The sequence below is a fragment of the Mirounga angustirostris genome, unplaced genomic scaffold (assembly GCF_029215605.1).
Source record: "Mirounga angustirostris isolate CCGP_5_RB_7025 unplaced genomic scaffold, mMirAng1.0.hap1 SCAF_5, whole genome shotgun sequence".
Taxonomy (NCBI): domain Eukaryota; kingdom Metazoa; phylum Chordata; class Mammalia; order Carnivora; family Phocidae; genus Mirounga; species Mirounga angustirostris.
The window spans coordinates 23,975,570-23,997,471 of record NW_026991713.1 but is presented as its reverse complement, the minus strand read 5'-3'; the positions used below and the strand labels follow the sequence as shown (position 1 = coordinate 23,997,471).

Below are 21,902 nucleotides of genomic sequence, written 5' to 3'. Positions count from 1 at the left end.
AGGTGTGCTTGGTTAGCTATAAAAAAAAAATGGTACAAGAGTGCTACAGGTGTATTGAAGACACCTAGCAATATCTAAAGATTGTATGGAAGAAAGTGGTAATGTTATGACTAGGGAAGGACTTTTTGTCAGTCCTTGTTAAAGTTTACTGTTACTTGTTTTACTTTCTTCTTTTTTAAAAAATTTTTCTTTTTTATTCTTTCTTTTGAACTTTACTGAGAACCTTAAGAGTCAGTAAGCATTTCTCTCTTATACCAAATAACTGTGGCAAAGAGCTCAGCTTCAGCAGTTCAGTATCCATATTTCTATATTAGCTTCATGAGGATCAAGCCACATGGATTCTGTTAGCTTTCTGGTCAAGAAATGCACAGCTAAAAGAGCAAAGTAGCAGCTGCTCCCCTGCGAAAGGTCATAGTCCTCTTGAGACCTGAGCAGATCAATAAATGGAAAGGGGATGGTTAGGGCCTCCTTAATCCTGAGACTAGAGCCCTTGTTTGTGGAATAACACTCAGGAAGTCTGTCATGTTCACTGTCGAAGTAGTAATTACTCAGAGAAATAGTTGCTGCTTCTAGATGATGTAGAATGTACCTATTGGAAGTGAATAGGAAAAATAGGATGGAGTAGGCAGCAGTTCCTTTATATGCCATTGTATTAGAAAGGTCTCTAAGTCTAGTTCTGAATTTACGCTTTACACAAATATTGGGGATGCATATTCTAAGTCACTTTGCCAAATGCTAAGTAGCTTTGGTTTTGGTAGATAGCTATCTATAGGTCACATACACTTACATACCTATATAGGCTCACATATCTAGATATACTTTGTTACCCTTTCCAAAGGCTAGTGAAAACCTTAGTGGCCGACACCCCTCTGACTGCAGTGGACTTCATGCCTGATGGAGCCACTTTGGCTATTGGATCTTCCCGTGGGAAAATATATCAGTATGATTTAAGGATGTTGAAATCACCAGTTAAAACCATCAGTGCTCACAAGACATCTGTGCGGTGTATAGCATTTCAGTACTCCACTGCTCTTTCTAAGGTAAGGTATTTCTTTTCATTATTTTTTATTTTATTAAATAAGTCTAGTTCAGAATATGGAAATCATATTTCGTCCATTAAACACAGTGTAGTTTTACTTTGTAATTATTTTAATATGAAAGCATTTTAAATGACTGGTACAAAGCCATTTGATACTTGGTTTTAAAACTATTTTTTTGTACTTAATTCTCATATTTCTCTCTTCAAAAATATCTTAAAAGGCTTTTTGGTTCAGAGGGAAACTCTCAGATCCACCAGCAGGCTTAAGATTTGTAAGGGAAATTATAGATATTTTTAACCTAACAGGGAATTGATAAAATATTAATGTATAGTATGGAGCACTAGAAACCTGAGCTTTTAAATATTCCATTGCATTTCAGTCAAGTTTAAATAAAGGCTGTTCAAATAAGCCCACAGCTGTGAACAAACGAGCCATTAATGTGAGCGCTACCAGTGGAGGAGTTCAGAATTCTGGAGTCGTCAGAGAAGCAGCCACCACTCCCATTGGCACGGCTCTACCACAGCCCATGACAACAGCCGGGGGGAAAGGAGCAGTTGCTGTGCAAGACAAAGCAGGTAAATGATGCTTATGTATCATATGTGGAGTTTCCACCCGGCACCCCACCCCGGTATATATTATTAGTGCTTTCTTCAAGAACCTGGAACTCAAATTCACTTGTGTATTTAGGTAGAATTATTAATAGTGAAAATAGAAGAAGTGACCATTTTAACTTGAGCTATAAATTTTTAAAAAAGTAATGAAAGGCACCTATTCTATTTAGCTGAACTTCTGTTGTAAGACATATTGATTATCTTAAAAACAGAATAATGCCAATCCAGAAATTATCCTTAATGCCACTCCAGACTGGATGACGGTCCATTGTGTCTTCAGATGAATCAGTAGAGAATATGATTCTTTGATGCTGTCATTTTGATTTGATCTCTGAGTCACAAAAAAAGCTATTAATGGCTTCTTTTATTTCATATTTCAGAAGGTAAAGTAAGTCAGGTGGTGAATGTATTTAAGTGCAGAATAGTGCCTGGCACATATTAAGCAGTATATTAGTAGTTTATTAAAGAAAAATAAAAATTTTGCAATTTTTAAATAATTTCTTCTACTCTGAGAATCGTACTGATGAAATGGTTCTTAAAGAATTCCTTTAGACTTTGTGAAGGTGTAATATAAGCTTCCCTGTATTTACTGTAGAGAATATTCCTTTTCTCTAAATTTCTGAAAACATTTTTTTTCTTTTAAATTTTAAGAAGTTACACTATACTGTCAACTTGCGACGTATTTTTAAGTCTGCATGGTAGGGGCATCTGGGTGGCTCAGTTGGTTGAGTGTCCGACTCAGTTTTGACTCGGGTAGTGATCTTGGAGTTGTGAGATCAAGCCCCACATGTTGGGCTCTGCGCTCAGTAAGGAGTCAGCTTGGGATTCTCTCTCTCTCTCTCTCTCTCTCTCTCTCTCTCTCTCTCTCTCTCTCTCTCCCTCTCCCTCCCTCCCCCTCTGCCCCTACTCCCACTTTCATGCACTCTCTCTCAAATAAATAAATAAATCTTTAAAAAAATTTTAAAAAGTCTGTATGATATACCACTGTGTTTCCAAACTAGTCTCATTAGAAATGCATGTATCCATGTCTTTTAAGGTTTCAGGACAAGTAGTTAACTTGGGTAAAAATATTTGTTGTACCTTCTCAGCATGAGTTTACAGTTTTCAAGTAGAAGCGGAACTTTAATTTGTTAGCCTTGATAGTATGGAATGGTTTTTAAAAAGATATAATAAGTATATATCTTCATTATAAATTTTCTGTTAATATCTACATCATCCTTACATAAAAGTCATTATATATTATATAGAAAAATAATTTCTTATTTAAGAACTCCCAGAAACAAATATTATTCCTATATACTTAGAAGAAGAAATTCATTTTGAAATAGAACTTTGGGTAATGTTCACCAAGATGTTGAATTAACTATATTATAAAAATTGTCATTATTTTTTTATTATTGATTCTATTCATAATTTCCAAAATTAAAATAAAGTTTCTCTTATTTACTCTGAGCTTTCTGAAGTCTCACTGTTACTCATTTAGTTTTTAATAAGGAAACTCATGTGTAACGATGACAGCATTAATTAGGAAATGCAAGAGTTGGGTCTGCAGGGTCACTGATTAATGATAACTGTTGGCTGATTAGCAGAGTTTCTGACAAAATGAATGTTTTCTCTGTACCCACAGAGTTAGAAACTTTTGTTTATTAATCTTATTTTGAAATAATTGCAAACTTATAGAAACATTTCAAAAATAGTACAAAGAACTCCTGAGCTCTAGTATACCCTTTAGCAGATCCAGTTTTATAAATTTTGCCACATTTGCTTCATCATTAGCGCGCGCGCTCTCTCTCTCTCTCTCTCTCTCTCACACACACACACACACGTACATTTTCCCTACTCTGAAATATTGAGAGTATGTTAGGCGTAAGTCTTGGGTCTGTGACTTCTACCAGCATGACTTTGGGCAGTTTTCTTAACCACTTTGAGTCTTATTTTCTCTTCCATAGATAATATTTAACTTTTAGGGTTATTGTGAAAATCAGAGAAGATGTATCAAAAGTGCCTGGCACATGATAGGCACTTAGTGAATTACGGTTTTGCTAATATTGTCATCACGGTTATCATCATTACTATTATTTTCAACTTCCTGTAAAATGAATCTGAAATTTGAAAAAAGTTCACATTGCTTCTACTAAAGGTGCCAACCACTGCATTCCCACCAACAGTGTAGAGGGTTTCCCCTATCTCCACATCCTTGCCAACACCAGTTGTTTCTTGTGTTGTTGATTTTAGCCATTCTGACAGGTGTGAGATGATATCTCATTATGGTTTTGATTTGCATTTTTCTGATGATGAGTGATATTGAGCATCTTTTCATGTGTCTGCTGGCCATCTGGATGTCTTGTTTGGAGAAATGTCTGTTCATGTCTTCTGCAAATTTTTAAATTAGACTATGCATTTTTTGGGTGTTGAATTTTATTAAGTTCTTTATATATTTTGAATACTAACCCTTTATCAAATATGTCACTTGTAAATATCTTCTCTCATTCTGTAGGTTGCCTTTTAGTTTTGTTGTTTTCCTTTGCTGTGCAGGAGCTTTTTGGTGAAGTCCCAGTAGTTTTTACTTTTGTTTCCCTTACCTCAGGAGACGTATCTACAAAGAAGTTGCTATGGCTGATGTCAAAGAGGTTACTGCTTATGTTCTCCTCTAAGATTTTAAGGGTTTCATGTCTCACATTTAGGTCTTTAATCCATTTTGAATTTATTTTTGTGTATGGTATAAGAAAGTGGTCTAGTTTCATTCTTTTGCATGTTCTTGTCCAGTTTTCCCAACACCATTTGTTGAAGAGACTTTTTCCTACTGGATATTCTTTCCTGCTTTGTCAAAGATTAATTGACCATATAGTTGTGGGTTCCGTTCTGGGTTTTCTGTTCCATTGATCTGTGTGTCTATTTTTGTGCTGGTACCATACTGTCTTGATGATTACAGTTTTGTAATAGAGCTTGAAGTCTGGGATTGTGATACGTCATTTGCTTTTTCTTAAATATAGAAAACAAACTGATGGTTACCAGAGGGGAAGTGAGTGGGGGGGGGGATGGGTGAAACAGGTGATGGGGATGAAGGACTGCACTTGTTGTGATGAGCACCTGGTGTTGTATGGAAGTGGTGAATCACTATATTGTACACCTGAAATTATTACACTGTATGTTAACCACCTGGAATTTAAGTAAAAACTTAGAGAACCTCTGCAGACTTGTTGCTAGTGCTTATTTCAGAGGAAAACAGCAGTTTAAAAAGTAAAAAATGTCTTTAGCACTACTTTCAAATGATACCAAACTTCTTTCTCCTAAAGTTCCAGAGGCTAAAGTTATGCATTTATACATGTTTAAACATCTAGAAGAAGGAGAGAAAATTTATTCTTTATAACAGTTTAACTCTTGGTGTAAACACTTCAATGACAGTGATGTACAAATGTTCAGTAATATTTTAACTTTTTATCAGGTGTTACTAGAAAAGTTTATTTTATTTGCCAGGTTTGGACCTTTTTGGATATGCTGGCTGTTCTTTGTTTTTATCCCAGCTTTTCAGTTTTCATTTGGGACCAAGATGGCAAATAAAACACTATTTAAAATGTAATACAGGGGGCACCTAGGTGGTACAGTCCATTGAGCCTTTGACTCTTTGTTTTGGCTCAGGTCGTTATCTCAGGGTTGTGAGTTCCTGAATTGAAGCCCCATGTCAGGCTCCTTGTTCAGCAGGGAGTCAGCTTAAGATTCTCTCCCTCCCCTTCTGCCCCTCCCTTCTCTCTCTCTCTCTGGAAAAAATAAATAAATCTTTTTAAAAAATGTAATACAATAACATGCTACCAGTTAAAGTACCAGACTTTCATCACAGCTCTTGAATCTCTAGAACTCATTCTTCAACCCAAAAATGGGCGAGAAGCTACTGAGCCCACAGAGTTCAATCTTAAAAAGTCCCTGCCCTAATTCCTTGCATTATATACTGGCAGGGAAAATAAACTGCTGCACATCTCTTCATTGTTGTCTACTATGCTGTTCTTTATGAGTTTAGTATTCTGGTTTCTTTCCTCTTAGTAAACTATCCTGAGGCTAGTAAAGTCATTTGAGATCAATAATACTGAGAGCAGTGTTAAGCTTCCACTAAAGTTAGTGAAGGAAAAGACAGAAGAGGGAAAAAGGAGATCCAGTTACTGCAGTTATGGAAAGGAACTAACATTACTTGAATCCTGCTCTATGTTGGGCATCGTGCTATATGCCTTACAGACTTTTTTAATCATTTGTAGATGTTCATAAAAGTGAGCCCATTATAAGAAGTTGGTTGTGTTAAGTATACTTTAAGAGGGCAGCAAAGTATATAAATCATTTTGGGAAAATTTCATCAAAATGGCTAAAATAAGGTGGTATCATATGAATAAATAGATTATTTGCTTTTGAGAAGCCCTTCCTTCCATGAAAATCATGGTTAACTGAGCTGTTGTTACATTGTTTTCTTTTCCTGGTGCTCACTGTTGTAATATTACAACAATGATATATGTAATATATGCATGATACATTAATATATGCATGATACATTAATTTTTAGAACCTAGCTTCTGACGGTAAATTCATGTATATGTAGTAACAGTTATTTTTATATCTAATTTTCCTATAAGGTTTGCCTCGAAGCATAAACACTGATACTATAACTAAGGAAACGGACAGTGGGAAAAATCAGGATTTCTTCAGCTTTGATGATACCAGAAAAAGTAGTTTAGGTGACATGTTCTCACCTATCAGAGATGGTAAGTCTGTTCAGATCCAAGGATCATGTTCTTTTGCTGGCAGTCATTACATTTTTATTCTAGCTAAAAGATGTGGGTAATAGCTTTAGTCTGACTCTTTTCACGACAGTTGCTAATTTTCTCAGTCCCTGGGGTGGTATCTTTTCCTTTGCCCTGATATTTCAGATGTTACCATTCTGAAGTATATGCTTGTCATTTTCACATGGGAACTACGCAAATAGCTCTCAAGTTAGCATTTTAATTTTCATAGAAGTTTCTTAAAGGAAGTTTTGCCTCCATAGGCAGTTTTTTAGTTGTATCTACTTCTAAATAAATCTTAAAATCTTGGATATTTTGATAGGCAAAAAATATCTTCTAACCTAAAAATATTTTGTGTTTTGATTATTAATATCTAATTGGTATATTTATTCATTGTTTTCATAGAGATATACGGCGGGGGGATAGATTGCCTCATCTTTTACACTAACTATTTGTGAAAGTAACACACACACATACACACTCTCCCTATTGCTAGGAGATGTTGCTACTAAAAAGAAAATAAAAATATAAAAAACTTTACCATTTTGATAAATAGAAACATTATATATCATTGTTCATACTGTATGAACTAGTCACATTGTTTGGCTGTGTTTTTTTGATACTGATGTTCATACTGTTTTCATTAATTGGGTAGTCTCACTGCTAATAGCAGTATTATTAACAATATGGGTAAATTTCTAGAGCATGATTTGGCAGGTTAAATATTCATACTCTTTGGACTGTTAATTCCATTTCTATAAATCTACCTAATAACTTGTTCAGAGAATCCCACAAAGATTTGTATGTACTGTTTTTTTTTTTTTATAATAGTGGAACTCTGGAGCATATCTAAATGTCAACAGTAACAGAATGTTTAAATTGTTACAGCCATTCATGATCTTATAAAATTTCATTTTTTACTTTAAATTGTCTGTTTTCCAAATTTTCTACAATTAGTTTCGTAATCAGAAAGAATAAACACATATGTGATGGCACAGAATTACTTAGTGTATTCTGCCTTATCCTGGCCTGAAAATGACTACTTTAATTGCCAGGTCAGATTTCCCTATCTTCCACCTAATGAAAGAGGAAGGATTCCTTTCTTTCAGGATGAAGAGGGGTCAGACTACATAGTTAAAGAATATTAAGAGAGGAAAGATGTGGGCAAAGGAGGGAAAAGTGGCATGAGCTGGAGTTGAGAAAGGTTTTGGAGGTTAGTAACCATCTGGGAGCTTTGGCTTATGAGAACCCCTGGGGTAACTTTTGAATTGGAGAATGTAGGAAGGGACTTTTTGAAAGTGTTTGAGTTATAAATGAAATTCTCTTTAATGGTTTTTTAAAAGAAATGAATAAAGGATAGAAATTCCTCTCTACTTTTTTAAAATATGATTAGAATTTGAGCTATATGCCCTTCATTTATTAGCATTTCATATTATTAATAAAAGAACATGTATACTAAATATAGGACTGGTTTTCATTGTCAAGAAATTTATGTTTTGATTTCAAGAATGCAACTCTCCTTAGGTAAAAGGCTGAATCTGTTTGTGCTTCAATTTCTTCATCTTTTAAATAAGAATATTTCTGCTTTTGTTAAAACTAATAACTTCTAAAAGTGTATGTGTGTGTGTAATTACTAGGTGTGTATACACACATGCAGATGTATAGTTGATACTCCTATGATAATCATGTATGATAATTCATTGGCCATTTGAATTTCTGATGGATTTTTTTTATGACTTGTGCTCATTTTTCTAAATTAATTTGCTAAAATGAAGTTAGGCAATTTTTGGTTGTTAATTGGTAAATGAATAGTATTATAGTATTGGAATATTCTTATACATATTCTGCCGTTAAAATAAATATTAATAAAATCTTATGTTTTGTATATCATTGTAATGCTCACAAACTATTTTGACGTTGTTTCAATTGATCTTCAAAACAATCTTGTGACATGGTCAGGACGTTATTCCCATTACATAGATGCAGAAACTGAAGCTTAATTGTATTAAAGTCTTGTTGTCCAAGGCTATTAAGTGGTAGGCAGAATTGGATTGTAGATTTCTGGAGCCTACTGCAGTGCTTTCTAGTATACCTTGCTGTCTCATTAAATGACCCTATACATAGAATTACTCTTCATACGTGTTGCTATGCATGAAGTGAAAAGAATAAAAAGGGAAGTTTATATGAGTCCCAGCTGTAACTTCACTCAGATTTTCCTTTTTAAAATCAAACTCTTTGGGGAATGAATAGGAAGCTTAAGTTGCTATGGCTTCTTTGTCACAATTTTAAAAATTTGATTTTCTAATTTTATTATAGATGCTGTGGTTAACAAGGGAGGTGATGAGTCCATAGGCAAAGATGGTAAGAACTATTGAGAAGTATTTTTAGGAAAATTAAAAGTGATATTGTGCTATCTATTGATATGTTACAAATTACCCCAACATTTTTTTTAAAGATTTATTTATTAATTTGAGAGAGAGAAAAAGAGGGAAAGAGAATTTCAAGCAGACTCCGCACTGAGCACGGAGCTGGACACTGGGCTTGATCTTACGACTCTGAAATCATGACCTGACTCAAAAGCAAGGGTCAGATGCTTAACCGAATGCACCACCCAGGCACCCTCAAATTACCCCAACAATTTGAAACTTAAAAGAACATTTATCATCTCATAATTGTGGGTTCAGAATCTGAGCATACCTTAGCTGGTGCCTTTGGCTTAAGGTCTCTCTTGATGCTTTAATCAGGATGTCAGCAGGGCTGCAGGCCTATTAAGGCTTGACTGGGCAAGGATCTAATTCTAAGCTCATTCAGGCGGCTGTTAGCAGAAGATGCCCGTCCCTTCCCATGTGGGCCCTTCTGCAGGGCAACTAACAACATGGCAGCTGGCTTCCCTCAGAGTTGGTGAGCAAGATGGTCAGAGATGGCACTCAAAATGGAAGCCGCTGCATGTTTGTAACCTAATCTTGGAAGTGACATCCCACCACTTTTGCTGTATTCTCTTTGTTGGAAGCAAGTTACTAGGTCCTGCCCACATTACCTGAGGGCATGGATCCATGCCAGAAGGCAGGGATCATTCGGAGCCATCTTAGAGGCTACCAAGATATACCACATATATATACCAAATTAACAATTTTCAGTTATCAAAAACTAATAATACTGACTAAAACATTCATTGGGCTTTGCAATTTTCAAAGTAGTTTTACATATAATATCTCTTTTTAGTCTCACCACTTGGAGATGGGTATCATTATTCACATTTACTGATCAGGAAACAGAGTTTTGCAATTTTTGCCCAAGATTTTGTATACATCAAGTAAGGGGTAGAGCTGACAAATGAACCTGCCTTCTGAATCCAAATTGCATGTCTTTCTACCATATTAACCTATTTATTGTGTTAAGTGCTTTTCTTAAATATCCAAGATTGAGGAAAATCATATGCAAATAGTTTTTTCTCCTCTTTTTCAGGCCTTGACTTTCTACCACAATTGAATTCAGTCCTTCCTCCAAGAAAAAATCCAGTAGCTTCAAGCACTTCAGTGTTGCATTCTAGTCCTCTGAATGTCTTTATGGGATCTCCAGGGAAAGAAGAAAATGAAAATCATGATCTGACAGCTGAATCTAAGAAAATATATCTGGGAAAACAGGAACCTAAGGACTCCCTCAAACAGGTATCTGCCTAAAAATGATACTGAACTCACAGTGTGCATTTATCAGTAGGAAGCATATAATGAAGCTCATCACGAGACAGAAAGCAGGCGGCTGCCAGGGGATATGTCCTAATTATCGACAGTGCTGTACCCTTACCAGGTAGAAAATATTCTTAAATCTTGATGTCACATGTTAAAAACTAAAGGATACTTTTGAAATCTGTCTTTGGAAATGTTGGAGGTAACAGCAGATGTAAACTTAATGCTGTTTTTTCTAAGACAAGGTACTTGACTAGTTTATACCTGAGTTTTTTAGAATTTATTTTCATTGCAGAAGAAAGCACCAAGTTGATGGTCAAGTCATTTACCCTAAGTCTTAGAGCTAACTGATGGTGCTAAGAATATTTTCATATTGATTTATTAGAATGATATTGAAAAAATATTTAGGAAGTACAAAAATGTCTTCTGACATAGTTTTCAAATATTTCTGGCTAGTTACCACCTGAGAGTTTGGGGATTTTTTTTTTTTTTTTGGCCTGTGATTACCATTTTCAGTGGCACTCAGTAGCAGATGCTTATTAATAAATGAGCTTTTCCTCATCATGTTACCATTGAAATTGTTTTTGATTAGTAAAGTTGATTTATTTTGCCACTAGTTCTTGCAATTTTTTTTCCTTCTATATCCCTTCTTATTCTTCATTTTTCTGATCCTAACTACTGGAAAAAGAAAAGTAGGTACAAATTATATGTATAAAACCAGAATTGATATATTGTTTATTTTAAATGTGAAGTTTGCAAAGTTGATTTCTGGTGCTGAAACTGGAAATCTGAATACCTCTCCGTCACCTAACCAAACAAGAAGTCCTGAGAAATTTGAAAGGCCAGAGAAAGAAATTGAAGCCCAGTTCATATATGAACCCCCCCTCATTGGATCCTCAACTCCAAGTAAGTACATAAAACTTCCTGATATTTGAAGGTGTTAAGTTGAAGACTCCCACTATTTAACTTGATAAATAGAGTGATCATAGACTAAGAAAATTAAAAGGAGTTGAAACTTCACAACGCTTGTCTATTATGACTCTCTTACTAGAGGACAATGACATGTATGTGAGTGGTTAAACTCAGTGATATTGATTTGATACTCTTTTGGTGTGAATTTTATTGTCAATCCAATATGTAAGGGTCTTGATCTAATATAAATAGGAATATAATGTAGGACCCTTTGAAAAGGAGTCATTAAGTACCTGAAATTGTCTTTTTTTTCCCTCCTCCATACTAAAGTTCATGCCACAGATCCTAAAAACTTGATCACATTTAATGGGATATTGGGTTGTTATACAAGTTATCTATAGAAAACAACTCTTTGTATAGAAGCAACTCTTCTATATAGATATTTATGTTTTACTTTAAGGTTTCTGTGGATATAGTGTATTAGTGTAAACTCTGGGGCTTTGCTTATAGCGGTACTTTACTCCTATATTCCTTCTGTTTATTTTTAATAGTCTTGGTTTATCTAGTTTATGGGATAGCATGTCACATTCATCTTTTATAAGAGGAAATGGTTCCAAGATTCTTCAAGATTAATCCCTCTGTCATATGTTATTATATTAGACAGTTGGCAGTTTATATATATAGACAAATGACTATGAGAAATAATGTCATAGAAAGTTTCTAAGATTTGTATTCCAGACAGTAAGTTTTTCTAAATGTCACAGGAACACTGTTCTTTACCAGTTTTTCAAGTCTCCTCATGCCAAATCTTATTTACAAATGTTTGATGTCTCTTAGTCTAGGCTGACTATTAATATTTTCTCCATTTTTTATTTTAGATCCAAAGATAGCATCCTCTGTCACGGCTGGAGTTGCCAGTTCACTATCGGAAAAAATAGCTGATACCATCGGAAATAATAGGCCAAATGCACCACTGACATCTGTTCAGATCCGTTTTATTCAGAACATGATACAGGAGACATTGGATGACTTTAGGTAGTAACTGAGAAATTGCTCTTTCTGTCTAGACATTAACTGGCTTTTTTTTATTAGGTGTAGAACCGGAACCATAAGTAATATTGGTGGTTACTACTTTTGCCTAGGTTTTGGGGTCCATAAAAACAATAGAAAACATGAGTTTTGTCGATCTTGCTGTATTGAATTTATTGAATATCAGCCAGGAAAAGGTACATTTACCTAGGGCAATTATTAGATAACTTGGCAGGGCAGTCTAGCAGGCAGGCTGCCATCAGGGATTTTTTTAATCAAAATTTGGGCAGCAGATTCTGGTAAGGCCCAGTGGTATTCTTACGTGAAGTATTTATAAATCACCTGTTAAATATGCTATGGGTAATAATGTAGTAGAGAAATAATTTTTTAAAGGAATTCTGAATATTTTCAAACAATGCATCAGAATGTAATAGTCAATTAAAAAAATTTTTTTCATGGATCTGTCCTTGTCTCCTCATCCTTTGAATTTTGAACACTGTAAGAATGTGTTTGACATTGTTGCTTCCTTTTACCTATCATCTCAATATATATTGGGGCTATTTTCAATTATTAGAATCTTTTGTATGTGTTTTTTCCCTTTCTGACCTGTAGTTACTTAGTATTCTAGCTCTGATTTGGAATATAGTGAGCAAGAATGCTAGAGAAGATGTACAGTTTTGTTGGTACAGGTTTTTTTGTTATTGTTTTGTTTTTTTAAGATTTATTTATTTTAGAGAGAGCACGAGCGGGAGGGGCAGAGGAGCCTGACACGGGGCTCAATTTCACAATCCTGAGATCAAGACCTGAGGCGAGATCAAGAGTCAGACACTACTCTGCCACCCAGGTGCCCTGGTGCATGTTTCTTTTTGATGTTAAAAGTGTTTTGGGGGGTGGGGTGCTCCTGGATGGCGCAGTCGGTTGAGCATCTGACTCTTGATCTCAGCTCAGGTCTTGATCTCAGAGTCATGAGTTCAAGCCCCACATTGAGCTCGATGCTGGAGGTGGAGCCTACTTTAAAAAAAAAAAAGTGTTTTGAAAAAATATTTTTAAATGTTAACAAATATATTTTTAAAGGAAAATCATCATTTTTGGTTATTTTTGACATTTACAACATGCCTAGTATATGTACTGGGTACTAAGGATGCAAATATGAATGATCTGTCCACAAAGGCCTTCTAGTTTAATTAGGGTAGGTACAATGTGTCCTGTTATGACGCATTGTTTCTTTAATGTGGATTAATTCATTTGTGATTGGTAAATAGGACAGTAATGACAACATATCTGATAAGGAAATTTTGTTGGTTCTTGTAACAGTTGCCAAAACAAAATGTATGAACATAGCTAAAGGCAGCAAACCACCTATCAGTACCCATCTCTTTCTCTTGCCTTCCTCTTCACCTGGTTTGGCTTTGTGCTCTGTGTTTGGAAGGACTTATTTTGTGATTATTCCCCATCTTTGGTTATTTTATCCTTGCCTCCATCCTTCACAGCCCCAATCCTTTCTTCTCTTTTTCTTACCCCTCTTATCAAGTGACCATCACTTTTTTTAAGGTAAAAGTCTTTGATTATTCACTATTTAAACTATGATAGTATTTTTTACTAGGGTTTGTTTTTGTTAGTGCTCTGGTTCCAAAGTTGCATAAATTTTGAGTAGTCTGCCCCAATCCTTTTTCTTTAAATCCTGTTGTCTTCTTACTTTCTTTTTCTTTTCCTTTTTTGTTTTAGTTTTCTTGTGGTGAGAACACTTACAATGAGATCTACCCTCTTAATAAATTTTAACTGTATAATCTGGTATTGCTAACCATAGGCACAGTGTTATATAGTAAATCTCTACGAGTTATCCATTTTGTTTAACTGGAATTTTGTATTTGTCACTTGGCAACTTCCTATTTCCCATTCTCCCCACCCCGATACCTAGAATTCTGTTCTTTGCTTCTATGAGTTTGACTATTTTAGATATCTCATGTAAGTGGAATCATGCAGTATTTGTCCTTCCGTGACTGGCTTATTTCATTTAGCATAATATCTTCCAGGTTCATCCATGTGGTTGCATAGTGCGAGATTTCCTTTTTTATGGCTGAATAATATTCCATCACACACACACACACACACACACACACACACACACACACTACATTTTTAAAATCTGGTCCTGTTATTTTCAGGAATGTATATATGTGGCAAAACAGCAGAATTGTCTGACTTTAATATGATGTGAGTAAAGCAGTGTTGGAAGGGGAGAAAGCTCTTATGCTGGGCAGATTGAGAGAGAGAGCACTGCCCTGCCTTCAGCTTTCAGCTTGCCATGCATGCCTGCACCCAGGGAGTGGGGGTGAGTAGGGGCCTCTCTCAATTCTTCTGCCCCTCCAGTAACCATAGGCAGCTTCTGCTTGGGACTCAATGAGGACCCAGAGAATGGCTCAGAGAATTTCTGTAAATTTGCTGCTCTGACGTCAACCTTCAGTAAGTCTTGAAGAGCTATACCTTTCAGTGGAGGGACAGAGGGGCTGTTGAGGGGCTCCGTCACCTGTGGAGACTGCCTTCTCCACAAGGGTCTGGAGTGCTTCAGACAGGTTACTCTCAGTTGTCACAGCGCTCAGTCTTCACACACCCTGTGCCTCTCTGCCTTAGGGTGTCTCTCTCAGTCCTCCTGCCCTCCCCTAATGGTTTACATAAGCACTCAATGAAGGCCTGTGGCAAATAGCTGGTGAATGAATGGAGATTTTCTTTGTGGCTCGGACTCCTTGGGTCCAGTCCTACTTGGCCTACAAAAATCTATAAAAATTTCAGTTAGTTCTCCTTACCCTATCAGTGGCAGCTGTGTCAACCCTACCTCCAGCCCCCCACCCCCCCTTCACCACCGCCACCCGCCCTCTGCTCTGTTGAGGATGAAAACAGTCATGGGTATGGGGATTAACATAAGAATAAAGAAAAAAGAAAACAGTCATGGGTCTCTTCTCCTAGGAGGGACTCATCATTTTCTGGATTTTCATTCATTTAGGTTTCTTTGCACTCTCAAGTTGAATTTAAAAATGTATGATTTTATAGGTTATCTGGCTTGTCCTCACTATTAGAGTTGGAGAGACTATATCCTAAGCAGAAGTCTGTGGGTCTATTTTTATTGTCTTTCAAGAAGATTTAAGTTTCTTCTGGCAAGCAGATCACTTCGTTCCTATACTTGCTGGCTTTCCGGTTTTCTTAGGGCTAGGTTATTTCTGGTTGCCTTTATTCTAGGGTTTAGTCTCTGCCCTTTGAGGATATTCACCAGGCCTTTTACCTTGGTGGGTTCTGAAACTTTAACCTCCATTTCCCCAGCATCGCAAGGCCGCCAAAGTCTTTCTCTGCTCTAGCTGTGACTTTATGTTTAATTTTCTGCCACCAGTATAGGCAGTGCTTAGGAGTCAATAGATATCTCGAGGGGGAAATTGCACAGTTTTAGGTTTGCTTTTCTGCAGGTACCTTCTTGGCACCTTGAAGCCTTGGCTGCTTGGGCTGTCCAAAACCCTAGCACTCCCCAACCCGGTGAGACTCTCTCAAGCTCCAGGTCACTGCTTTCAGCTCAGCCTCTGTTCCCCTCTGTCCAATCAGCACATCCCCAAGGGAAAACAGAGGTAACTGTGGGGCTTACCTAATAGACTTCCCTTCTTTGCAAGACCATAGCCCCTCAAATCCTGACCACCTTAGTGGTTCTTTGATGCTTTTGATTTGTTTTAATTATTTATTTATTTTTAAGATCTTATTTATTTGTCAGAGAGAGTGCGAGCGAGTACAGGCAGGGGGAGAGGAAGAGGGAGAAGCAGGCTCCCCACCGAGCAGAGAGCCTGATGCAGGACTCGGTCCCAGGACCCCGGGATCATGACCTGAACTGAAGGCAGAGGCTTAACCGACTGAACCACCCAGGCGTCCCTGTTTTAATTTTTTTAAAGATTTATTTATTTGAGAGAGAGAGCACGAGCAGTGGGGAGAGGCAGAGAGAGAGGGAGAAGCAAACTCCCCACTCAGTGGGGAGCTCAGCTTGCCAGTCCATCCCAGGACCCTGAGATCATGACCTGAGCCGAAGACAGCTCCTTAACCGACTGAGCCACCCAGGCGCCCCCAGTTTGTTTGTTTTAAATACAGCTTTTGTCATAATTGAAAGCAGAAGAGAATTTTTTAAAATTTTTTTATTCTTATGTTAATCCCCATACATTACATCATTAGTTTTAGATGTAGTGTTCCATGATTCATTGTTTGTGCATAACACCCAGTGCTCCATGCAGAATGTGCCCTCCTCAATACCCATCACCAGGCTAACCCATCCTCCCACCCCCCTCCCCTCTAGAATCCTCAGTTTGTTTTTCAGAGTCCATCGTCTCTCATGGTTCATCTACCCCTCCGATTTCCCCTGCTTCATTCTTCCCCTCCTGCTACCTTCTTCTTCTTCTTCTTTTTTTTTTTTCTTAACATATATTGCATTATTTGTTTCAGAGGTACAGATCTGAGATTCAACAGTCTTGCACAATTCACAGCACTTACCAGAGCACATACCCTCCCCAGTGTCTATCACCCAGTCACCCCATCCCTCCCCGCATAGCCAGAGGAATGTTGAAAAAGATACAATAGTAGGGATCCGAAAGAAGAGATTTTTTTTTATTCTTATGTTAATCCCCATACATTACATCATTAGTTTTAGATGAAGTGTTCCATGATTCATTGTTTGTGCATAACACCCAGTGCTCCATGCAGACGAAAGAAGAGAATTTTTAAAAAAACCCTTACAGTTGTAACAGAAAAAGTACTTAGGAATAAATCTGACCAAAAATGGTAAAGATCTTAACTGACTGAGCCACCCAGGCGCCCCCAAAAATGGTAAAGATCTTTGTAGAAAAACACTTAAAAATTTATTAGAAAGCATTAACACTTAAATAAATGGAAAGATATGAAGGTGTTAGTTCTTCTAAATTGATCTATAGATTGAATGCAATTTCAGTCAAATCCCAACTGTGTTTTTTGGAAGATGATGATAGGATAACTTCAAATTTATGTGAAAGAAGAAAAGATCCAGGAATAACCAAGATACTCTAGAGAAGAACAAGATTGAAGGTGACTTGTTTGTCAGATGGGTAAGCTTAATTATTAAGCTATAATTAAAATAGTGTAACATTAGCACAGGATGGACAGATTGCCGAAACAAATCAAATAGACCAGAGAAGAACCTGGGCATATATAGAAATGTGATATATGACAGAGGAAAAGTATAGATCCCTATTCCCTGCTATTAAAAAAATCAGTTCTACCCAGCGTGAAAGTTTAAAGTTTTAAGCATTATAAGGGAATTTATATATGATTTCAGGGTAGGGAAGTTATCAAAACATAAGAGGATACACTACCTATAAAAACATAGATTGGCAAATTTGATTGTGTTATTAGGTCAGTAATTGGAGAACATTGACAAGGACTGCTCATCATAAGGCACAATTAACAAAGTGAAAGGACAAAAATCTATCTATGGTACTTCAACAAAGGATCCAACAAAGGTTTGGATGATGTAAAGAACTCTTAAAAATAAATAAGAATAAAAGACATTTGAGGGGTGCCTGGGTGGCTCAATCAGTTAAGCATCTACCTTCAGCTCAGGTCATGATCCCAGGGTCCTGGGATTGAGCCCTTGCTTTGGGCTCCCTGCTCAGTGGGGAGTCTGCTTGTCCCCTGCCCCTTCCCTTGCTTGTGCTCTCTCTCTCAAATAAACAGTCTTTAAAAAAAAAGACATTCAACAGAAAAACAAGCTTAAAAGGCATGGACAAGCATTTCACAGAAGAGGAATGGTCTATGAACATAAGGAAAGGTGTTCCATCCTATGGTTAATCAGAGAACTGAAAATGCAACGGGATACTGTTTCACACCCATTAGATGGGAAAATGTGAAAAGTCTGTCAAGACCAAGTCTTGGTGTAGATACAGAGCAAGAGGAATTCTGTTACACTGATGACAAGCATGTCCACTGATACTACCTCTTCAACAAATAATTTGCATTATTTTGTAAAACTAAACAAGTATACATCTGGCCTTTAACTCAGCATATCTACTCTTGGATCTATGGGTACAGTTATGGGTGCATATGAGTTGGGAAATACATACATGATTGTTTATAATAACATTGTAATAGTAAAAGCTTGAAAGCAGTCTGAATGTCAATTGATAGGAGAATCTACACTGATACAAATCAGTGAATTACAGATGTATAGAATATGAATGTTGAAAACATGATATTGGGTTATTTTTTTAAGTGTACACTACTTAGTACTACATAGGATGTGGTATTTTTATAATGCTCAAAACCAGGCACAGCAAAAATATATTGACTACAGCATCTTTGTTAGACATTTTTTTTTTTTTTTTTTTTTTTACATTGCTTAAACAAAATTCATCAGAGTAGTGACTTCTTTCTTGGGCTTCTCCTAAGTTAAGTAATGGAATCAGAGAGGAGCACATAGGAAACTTCTATGATTTTGGTAATGTTCTAGCTCATAAGTTGTATGGTGGGTGACTGAATGATCCTTTTATTATTATACCTCATAATTTTCATGTATTCTTTTCTGGTATGACTGAATTGTACTTTATAGGTAACCTTTATTATAACCACCCAAATAACCCTTTCCATTCTACTAGAAGTATTTTTTTTTAATAGCTAAAACATTGATAATAGTTAAAACATTGTAACCTAGTAAATGATCTGTATTTCATTGTAATATAAACCTGTGTCTTTCTTTAATGATAATTTTTATATTAAGGGATGTGTAGTATGAGAGTTCTGGATGTATACAGCCGGGGTTTATATACTAGCTCCACCATTTACTGGTTGTTTGATTGGATAAGTTTTAACTGCTCTGTGGCTTAGTTCCTTCACTGGTAAAATGGAGGTAATAATTGCATGTGAGGTAAAGATTAAATGAGTTCTTCCATTCAAAGTACAACAAACAGTGCCTAGTACGTAGTAAATAAATTCTAGGTGCCTTGGCATTTTTATTATTATTATTACTACTATTATTATTACTAACATCCAATAATTTGAAACAACGAGAAAAGTTTAGCAGTTTCTTGAATGATCTAGAATTGGCAAAACCATTATAATTCTAATAGGTATTTTACATTCTTCCCTAGAGAAGCGTGCCATAGAGACATTGTGAATTTGCAAGTGGAGATGATTAAACAGTTTCACATGCAATTGGTAGGTATGACCTTTTATTTTAAATGAGTATAGAGTTGTGGATCTAAAAAGTCCATTAAAGGGTGATATATTTTTACTTTATTATATCTGGTTGCTAGAATAAACAAACGGAGTTTTAGAAATTTAAAAGTAAAATAGATTTTAACTAGTCACCCTTCCTTTTAACCTATAATAGTTAAGGCTACTTTTTCACAGCTTTTTATTTATTTATTTATTTATTTATTTATTTATTTCCATAAGTAAGCTAAAAGCTTCCCACATGTGCAAATATAAACCTTCCAAATATGTAACTTTCACCAGTGATCTTTCATTTATATTAACAAAGTAGTAAGGTACCATTCAGCTATGTAATTGAACATGACAGAAATGATAGCTGAAACTATGTAAAACAGCTTTCCAAATAAATGTGAAGTATCAGTGCTTTAAAAAGCAATTTTTTCTCTTTTCTAGAATGAAATGCACTCTTTACTGGAAAGATACTCAGTGAATGAAGGTTTAGTGGCTGAAATTGAAAGACTACGAGAAGAAAACAAAAGACTACGGGCCCACTTTTGAAATTTCAGTGAATACCTTAGTGTTTTATAATTTGGGAAGCTTCTGGCAACACAGAACTGCATGGAATCAGTATTGTTTTGATGGTCTCTAGGAAAAAAGTTTTTTTCAAGTAAAATGATGATGGGATTTTATACCAACCACTATTTCACCTTCTCTGTCAAAGATATTTATATTTTTATATTAAAAACTGTACAACATGTCATCTGCCTAATAGGAAAGTCAACAGGATCTATAATTTCTGAAAGCTTTAGCTATACACTAAGTGCCCTTTTTCATAAGAAAACAAAATTGTGCAAAAAAATAGGTTATGTATGTTTTTTAATCACCTTTTTTAACAGATAATATTTTTGATTGACAGTTGCCTTCCAAATTTTTTTGGATATTTGAGGATTAAAGAGTTTGATATGCCTTCTATTTTTATGATGAAAGTAATTTTTAAATGGCAGTTGGTGTTTCTAAGCAATTGACTAGTAAAACACAAGGTTGGTTAGTAATTGTTTTGTTAACTTGATAAAGTCAAGTATGACTATTATTTATTACTTGTACATTTCATAAGAAAATTTGGGGAATTTTGAATTGCACAGATTACATTATATATCTATTGCATTTATGTGTTTTGTACTTCTCACAAATCTCTACTCCTGTTTGGTATTTTTCAGCTAATTTCACTTTACCTATGAAGACGTTTAGGGGTTTATAAGACTTGACTAGAGCTGCATATCTGCTGATTGTCTCATGAATTAATAACATGCAAAGTTATTCTGTAAAGTTTTAATCAATATGATTCAACTTACAGTGAGTGAAAATTTTATATTAGATGCTAAATATTCAGTATTAGTCCCATTTTTTCCCTTCCAAATGAGAAGTATGGATTATTTTTTTTTGTGGTTTATATCATTAACTTTCTCTAATTCTTTGTGTGCTGTGTGTAATGTTTTTATTGACCTTACCATAAAATTTAGAAAGGTTAATTGTCAAAAGAATTCATACCTCTCTGGTATGGGTGGAGGTATACATCTACCTGCTATGATATACAGTCTTAGTGATATAAGATTAGGAGGGCTACTGGCTTATTTACCTTCTTGTAGTCTCTTGTCCCAAAGATTTAAACTATGTACCTTGTATACAGCACTACTACCCAATTTTGACTTCTGAGATAAAAATATTTACTAAAGCAAAAAGGAAATCTAGCTAGCTTACTAACTTTATGGTTTTCCAAAGTGGTGGAAATTTTAAGGATATATTTAATAAGTGTAAACCTACTAATAATTACTTCAGGAAATAAAAACAGAAATCTTTCTTTTTCCCAGTGTGGCTCAGAGAATGTTTGTTTGTGTTAAAGTATAAATGGGTGCTAATGTGATCTTTTTTTCCTGACAGATTATTGGAAGCATTATAATTTGTAACAAGTTTCCTTATATATCATTATCAAACATGTTTAGAAAGCATAAAGTGTGTTTTGCCTGCATGCTGTATTTAAGTCCATTAATATTTTCCTGTTGCCTTTTTCTGTAAATGCACATAATGTGTATTAAAAGAGGTGGGATAAATAAAACAATTTTAGTAACTTTATGCATATAGATGAAACATTTTGTCATGGAATTTAAAAGTTACGTAAGTACAAAAAGTAAAATTTTTATATGGTAAAAATGAGATGCCTGAAATTGAACTTTTGCCTCTGGCCAAAATGGAATAATAGAGATTGGATTTACCTATTTGAATTTCTAAAAACGCAAAATATGAGACAGTTTTCAAATATAAGATATTAGGCAGCACAGGACAGTGTTCCCTGAGAGAGGGAAACAAATAAGACCCAAGAAACCCAATGAACCTCTAAGTACAAGAAATAAAACTATACCAAAACACATCATAATCAAATTCCTTAAAACTTGGGTCAAAGGAAAATTCTTAAAGCAGCTAAATTTAAAAGACACAGAAGAACAAAGACAAGAGTGCAGAGACAGTGGAGTAACATCTTTAAAGTACTGAAAGAAAATACTCAACTTTGAATTCTATATCCAGCAAAGATGTCTTTCAAAAATGAAAAATAAAACTTTTTCAGACCTTGGAAGGCTGGAAGAATTCATCACAAGCAGACTT

General features: G+C 35.5%; 1 protein-coding gene across 3 annotated transcripts in view; it reads left to right on the top strand.

The window, feature by feature from the left end:
* Positions 1-21,374, top strand: part of NEDD1 (NEDD1 gamma-tubulin ring complex targeting factor) — a 50,310-nt gene extending 28,936 nt beyond the window's left edge. For 2 of the 3 annotated variants that reach the window (XM_045872803.3, XM_045872802.3), the window contains exons 7-15: positions 839-1,040; positions 1,420-1,615; positions 6,268-6,396; positions 8,731-8,775; positions 9,880-10,082; positions 10,853-11,006; positions 11,891-12,047; positions 19,181-19,247; positions 19,698-21,374. In XM_045872803.3, the coding sequence (XP_045728759.2) occupies positions 839-1,040; positions 1,420-1,615; positions 6,268-6,396; positions 8,731-8,775; positions 9,880-10,082; positions 10,853-11,006; positions 11,891-12,047; positions 19,181-19,247; positions 19,698-19,802 (1,258 nt within the window). In that variant the 3' untranslated portion in view covers positions 19,803-21,374. The remainder of the gene's footprint in view (positions 1-838; positions 1,041-1,419; positions 1,616-6,267; positions 6,397-8,730; positions 8,776-9,879; positions 10,083-10,852; positions 11,007-11,890; positions 12,048-19,180; positions 19,248-19,697) is intronic. The other variant, XM_064590759.1, reaches the window with a different exon arrangement.
* The last annotated feature ends 528 nt before the right edge of the window (positions 21,375-21,902 follow it).